Source organism: Rhinopithecus bieti, unplaced genomic scaffold (assembly GCF_001698545.2).
Source record: "Rhinopithecus bieti isolate Rb0 unplaced genomic scaffold, ASM169854v2 scaffold_32083, whole genome shotgun sequence".
In the NCBI taxonomy this organism is placed as follows: domain Eukaryota; kingdom Metazoa; phylum Chordata; class Mammalia; order Primates; family Cercopithecidae; genus Rhinopithecus; species Rhinopithecus bieti.
In genome coordinates this window covers 1,089,570-1,096,556 of record NW_016814096.1, presented here as the reverse complement: position 1 = coordinate 1,096,556, position 6,987 = coordinate 1,089,570, and the positions used below count along the sequence as shown (strand labels likewise).

Genomic DNA, 6,987 nt, shown 5'->3' with positions numbered 1-6,987 from the left:
AGATCTCAATTTTTGTATAGTTATTAGGTTAGCTGAAACTTTATCTTTGATTATATTTGCTTTAATACTTGGAGAATAAGGCATAAAAAGCTTATGAATATTATTTTAGTATAACAGAAAAGAATTTTGCTGGAATGTATTTTACTCTAATATTGTCATCTAGAGGGGATGAATACCTAACTTTTCAGGTCACTAAATAATTTTAAAAGCTTGTTTAATAAATAAAACATTCAGATATATTAAATAAAAGCTTAGCTGATTTTTTTTTTTTTTTTTTTTTTTTTTGAGACGGAGTCTCGCTCTGTCGCCCAGGCTGGAGTGCAGTGGCCGGATCTCAGCTCACTGCAAGCTCTGCCTCCCGGGTTTATGCCATTCTCCTGCCTCAGCCTCCGGAGTAGCTGGGACTACAGGCGCCCGCCACCTCGCCCGGCTAGATTTTTGTATTTTTTTAGTAGAGACGGGGTTTCACCGTGTTCGCCAGGATGGTCTCGATCTCCTGACCTCGTGATCCGCCCGTCTCGGCCTCCCAAAGTGCTGGGATTACAGGCTTGAGCCACCGCGCCCGGCCAAAGCTTAGCTGATTTTTAAAAACAAGTGTACTTCTTAAAATAAGCAGTCTTACGGATATAGTAATTATATGCCTATACCTACATATTATAATATCTAAAATATATTAACTGCATTACCTAAACATGATAGCGTCAAAGTAAAATTTTTAAGTCAAAAGGATAAAGTTTATTTTAAAATATAAACCACCATGGTACCATAATTACTATCCCCAATAGTTGCCCAATAATTATTTTAAAATGTTTCTTGTAAATGCAATGGCACATTCTGAAGGGAGGGGATAAATGAAGGGGAGGGGCAAGAAGCCCAATGTTGAAATTTTCTACATTACAATTTCTACATAACATCTACCGGTCCGACACTAAGACTGATTAGAGGGAGTGCTTTCATTTCTAAGGCAGACACTCTACTAAGATGAGAAACAACATATTTATAGAGCCTGCCTGGCCTGTTGCTGCAACTGCACCTGTTATATAAGCTAAAACATATTGTGTTTCTTCTCACTAGTAATTCTAATTCAAAAGTGCTGTTCATGACATTTAGAGGGTTAATGAGTCTGTGATAGTAATTCTTTTCTTTCGATTATCCCATATTATAAACCAGTGATATAGTTGTTACTTTATGTACAAAAAGGTTTCTAACTTTTCATCAATTATAAACCATATAAAAGACAAAAGATTTTCTAACCTCATTGAAATGTTTTAAGAATGATGCTCAATGCTGTTTAGAAACGTATCTCAGAAGTCTCTTAAGTTATTGCCACAGAAGCTAGGCTCTGAAAAAAAACCTGCTATTCCAAATCTTCGTGAAATATACCACAGTATAAGTGGTGACCCTAAAACTGATTTTGGTACATGGGAGGGATTACTAGAACCAAAGAACCTATTTGTTAGTGTAGATTATAAATTTAAGTGAAAATGCATTTGTCAAGATAACACAAGTGATAAGTGATTAAAAAACATATTTTTAAAAAGCACCAATCTTCCATGCTGAAGTATTTAGAAGTAGTGTCTACCATTTAATTTCAAATAGTACACATATGTGCACTACGTAAGCAGGTAGGTAGATTGATAATGCAAATATGGTAAAACATTAACACCTGTTGAATCTAGGGTAGAAAACATACTATTCTTTCAATTTTTCTATATGTTTGAAATTCTTATAATAAACACTTGGGGAAGAAACTGAAAACACAACAGCATCATATTGTTAGCATCTATTATTGCTAACACTATAATGATGTGGGCATTTTTATTACCAGAAAGTAATAGAAATGTCACTGTTACAGATACTCACAGACCACCACTGTGGCTGGGTCACAATTTCACCTTCAGAGTCAACAATGAAAATAAAGCTACCCTGATAGAACAACAGTAACTGAAGATCTGACCTGTTTTCACATCTCTTATTACCAGCAAATCAAGTCAACAAACATATTCTTGGTTCTTTATTTGGTACTGTGGGAAATATTAAAATAAAAAAAAGTTTTAGAGTTGCTTGAATGCTTAAAATTAAAAAATCAGAGGACGGGTGCAGTGGCTAATGACTGTAATCTCAGCACTATGAGAGGCTGAGGCAGGCAGGTCACTTGAGGTTAGGAGTTCGAGACCAACCTGGCCAACATGGTGAAACCCTGTACATACTAAAAATACAAAAATTAGCCAGGCGTGATGGTGCATACCTGTAGTCCCAGCTACTCAGGAGGCTGAGGCATGAGAATCACCTGCACTCAGGAGGTAGAGGTTGCAGTGAGCCAATATCGTGCTACTGCACTCCAGCTTGGGCAACAGAGCAAGACACTGTCTCAAAAAAAGACACACTCTAATCCTTCAGAATCAAAATATATTAGAGTTGGAAATGGCCAATATATTATCTATTCAGTCTATTTCCTTTTACTAAGGCTGAAATAAATAAACAGGCTAGTCTACAATGATACAGTAAAAAGGAGAAACAGAATTAGATTCCAGGTGTTCTGACTTAGCACCAACTGTTTTCATTTACTCTGTACAATATCACCACTAAGTTGGACATGTTGTTTTAGGGCCCCATCTGTAATTGACCTCTTGCATTAACTAGATGTTAAAGCTTAGCAAGGACAAAATCTCAGGAAAGGACTTAGGAAGTAGGGTTTTAGTCCAGTTATTCCAGTAGTGAGGTTTGATGCTATGATTCTCTAGGAACCATTAGGAGATTTCCTAGTTTAAGAATGTATAGCCAGTCAGGCATGGTGGCTCACACCTGTTATCCCAACACTTGGGAGGCTGAGGCAGGTGGATCATCTGAGGTCAGGAGTTTAAGACCAGCCTGACCAACATGGAAAAACCCAGTCTCTACTAAAAATACAAAATTAGCCAGGCGTGGTGGCACATGCCTGTAACCCCAGCTTTCCAGCTCCTCAGGAGGCTGAGGCAGAATTGCTTGAACCTGGGAGACGGAGGTTGCAGGCTGCAGGGAGGCAGAGGTTGCAGGTTGCGGTGAGCCGAGATCGCGCCATTGCACTCCTGCCTGGGCAACAAGAGCGAAACTCCATCTCAGAAAAAAAAAGAATGTATAGCCTCTTCAAAGGTATTCTGTCACCCATTCCACTTGAGGATTTAATTGGCTATTTTTATTTAATGAAGGGACATTAATTTAATTGAAATCAATCCATTATTTATTACCTAAGCTATCAATAAAGACTATAGTATTTTGGGACAAAACTCTTTTGACCAAAATTTTAAATAACTGAGCTCTCAGTCACTTTAATGTTTGGTATTGGTAGACAAATGTCTAAAACAGTGATACCCAGCATAGGCCAACTTGTAGCTTCCCAAGTTCAATCATTCCTATTAAGGTATTTTATCATTTTACACTCTACAGGAAATACAATTGTCATATGACCCATTTTGTTAGTGATGACTGTAATGGAGTTCCAGTCAAGAAATGAGTGTCACTGGTCTAAAGGCTTACTGAACAGCTCAAATTTTTTTTTTTTTTGAGACAGAGTCTCACTCTGTCACCCAGGCTGGAGCGCAGTGGCACAATCTCAGCTCTCTGCAACCTCCACTTTCCAGCTTCAACCTCCACTTCCCAGCTTCAGCCTCCCAAGTAGCTGGGACCACAGGCGCACACCACCATGCCCAGCTAATTTTTTGTATTTTTAGGAAAGTCGGGGTTTCACCATGTTGGCCAGGCTGGTCTCAAACTCCTGGCCTCAAGTAATCCGCCCGCCTCAGCCTCCCGAAGTGCTGGCGAGAGACACTGCGCTTGGTCTGAACAGCTTAAATCAAATTCAAATGTAGCACTAAATGCAGCAAAAATTATACAATATATTTAATGAATAGATTCCTAAGCTTATTTTAAAATAATGCATGCCTAGATTCAAAGCAAAATTTAAATAAAAGAATACCTTGAATAGCTGGGGGACAGATAATCAATGTCTGCTGAAAAGCATCACCACAACCAAACTGAGCAGTTCCTGCCTGCAGAGGTATTCCATGGTGCACAACTGAATGAGCAGATGTGGTCAATGCCTGAAACAATTAGCACATTATACAGAGCACATTAGACAGAGCAGTATTCTAAATGAAATACACATGCTGTAGAAATAGAATTCAAACACATTTCTTAAGATCATAATTCTACAATTAAAATGTGCCCAGAGCCGGGCGCAGTGGTTCACACCTGTAATCCCAGCACTTTGGGAGGCTGAGGCAGGCAGACCACGAGGTCAGGAGATGGAGACCATCCTGGCTAACACAGTGAAACCCCGTCTCTACTAAAATACAAAAGTTAGCCAGGCGCGGTGGCAGGTGCCTGTAGTCCCAGCTACTCAGGAGGCTGAGGCAGGAGAACGGCGTGACCCCAGGAGGCGGAGCTTGCAGTGAGCAGAGGTTGCGCCACTGCACTCCAGCCTGAGACACAGGGAGACTCTGTCTCAGGAAAAAAAAAAAAAAAAAAGTACCCAGAAAATGAGAACAAAAACAAGCTGCCAAAATTAAAATTTAAAAACTGATTCTACTGACCTCTACTTTTGGTAGAGTTATGGCATAGAAGGGCAGATGGAAGATATTTACAGAAAGAAGAGAGGAATGGAAAAAAAATGAATTTGAGTGGATATGTTCCAATTGTTACCTCGAAATTTTAAGAGATTTGGTAAAACAGATATAGTAAGACCTCACTAGTACTGTACATTCTAACTGACACCAAACTTCTGTATATATCAAAAGTAAAATGAGCAATCATTAAAAAAAGACCCTAAGTTATTAATTACTACACATTCTTACCTGACTTCTTAATGTTCCAATTTTAGTAAAATTTGCAGTCAGTGTAGCAGTACTGCTTGAAGCAACTGGTCTTAAAAGTGAAGTTTTGTTGTGATTATTTGTGTCACATAAATTTAGGTGGGACTTACAAATATCCATAATATGAAAACAGGACTTTACACTGTAAAAAAAAAGTGAGGGTATTATAGTATTATTCTAAATGCTTAGTTTTAAATTGAGGTACATTGACAAAATAAAAAAATGATTCCTAAAAGAAAAAAATCCTGTGATTTACACTTAATCGCTTCTTTCCAGTAATATTTCTAACAGGAAATCTTACCAGAAAAGATTAAGTTTCGGAGCAAGTAAAAGTATATATTCTGCAATATTTTTCTTAAAACAGTAAAACCATAGTAAGCATTTTTGGTTAGTATGCAATAATTTTAAGACCCCTACACGAAAAATTTTTTCCTAAATTTCTAGATCTCCACACCACTAAATTAACAGTACCAAAGAGTTGCTATCGTGTTACTTTCAAAGTGACTGTATATGAAAACATTAGGACATTTTAAGTGTTTGAGGGGAAAATCTAAATGGGTTGTAGAAAAATGTAAATTTTAAGAACAATTCACAATGATAAACGTTGGATTCATTCCTATGCCTTCTTCATTTTGTCTTTTTAAATACTGAAGGAAGCTGTTTTAAGTCACTTAAATTTACTCCCTTCATCTCCCAAAATATGTCTGAGTCTCGAAGAATTTATAAGATTTGGCCAGGTGCAGTGGTTCACACCTGTAGTCCCAGCACTTTGGGAGGCCAAGGTGGGTAGATCACTTGGCCCAGGAGTTCGAGACCAACCTGGGCGACATGGTAAAACCCTATCTCTACAAAAAATTAGCCAGGCATGGTGGCGCATGCCTGTAATCCCAGCTACTCATGAGGCTGAGGTAGTGAGAGGAGCACTTGAGCCTGAGGCGGAGGTTGTAGTGAGCAAAGATTGTGCCACTGCACTCCAGCCTGGGCAACTGACAGAGCAAGACCCTGTCTCCAAAATAAACAAACAAACAAACAAAATACAAAGAATTTGTAATATTACAAGCCTTTGGAATGTTAGTATATATTCTTCCCTACCGACCTATAATCTACTGACCCACGAAAAAGCTCCTTTCCTTCACAATGCAGGAGAAAAAGAGGAAAAAGGAAAACAAAAGTTGTGGGGAAAAAAATGTAAAATGGAAGTTGTAGGACTCAAAATATGATAGAATCTACGGTCTGGGAAAACTGAAATGTGACCTGAAAGAGAAAACTGTTAGCATTTCCTTTTATATATGCCTGGTTATTAAGATAAGAAAGTCATGTATAATAAAAACAAAACCACTCAATCTTATTTTTAGTATCGCATTTTGGAGAAGGAACACTGGACTGCAATTCAGACTTCAGTTCTAGTTCCAGACAGTGACTGGTGTACATGAACTTGGTCAAGTTAGCTTAGCCTCTTTTTACTCAGGTTACTTGTATTTAATGAAGAAAAGTAATTTCTCTGATGCAGTGATTTTCTATAGACTTATTATTTTTTTAGAACCACTTTAAAAGATCTTAAAGTAACATACTGGTTGCTATGAGGGAAATCTAGAAGATGTTTCATATTAACAAAAGGATGGTTCAGGGTCTCAGCTGGAGTAATTCTTAAATCTGCATCAATCAGCAACATTTTCTTCAACAGACTAACAAATTCTCTTCTATCAGCTTTCTCAGCCAAAAGATCACTTCCTTCCAAATCCATCACTGTGTTCACCTAAGAAATCAAAATTTCAAGCCATCAAGTAAAAATAAGCCAGAGAGAGTAGTATAAATTCCACAGTCAAAAAAGAAAACAAAAATCACAACACAGGAGAGGAGAGGGAACTACAATTATCTTAAAACAAAGAAGAACAATTAATATTAAATCCTCAAAATGTGTTGAGGTACCAAATAGGATTCAAAGCATAAAAGAAGATTTTAAAAATTAAACAAATATCCATTTATAGCGAAATACAGGGAAAAGAAATCTGTTGGCTAGGATTTTTCCTTTCAAAGCAAACACTTTTTTACTAAAGAACGAATAGGTAAATTAAAAATTTTCATAATGACAAATGCAATTTAGCTCCTGAAAGGTTGAAAATAGAGTCAGTTTCAT

At 37.5% G+C, this 6,987-nt stretch overlaps 1 protein-coding gene across 5 annotated transcripts in view; it reads right to left on the bottom strand.

Moving 5' to 3' along the window:
• The window catches only part of HIPK3 (homeodomain interacting protein kinase 3), a 95,449-nt gene that overhangs the window by 11,838 nt on the left and 76,624 nt on the right, over positions 1-6,987 (bottom strand). For all 5 annotated transcript variants that reach the window (XM_017849720.1, XM_017849723.1, XM_017849721.1 and 2 more), the window contains 3 exons: positions 6,422-6,606; positions 4,833-4,992; positions 3,956-4,079 (listed from right to left, as the gene is read on the bottom strand). In XM_017849720.1, coding sequence (XP_017705209.1) covers positions 3,956-4,079; positions 4,833-4,992; positions 6,422-6,606 — 469 coding nt within the window. The remainder of the gene's footprint in view (positions 1-3,955; positions 4,080-4,832; positions 4,993-6,421; positions 6,607-6,987) is intronic.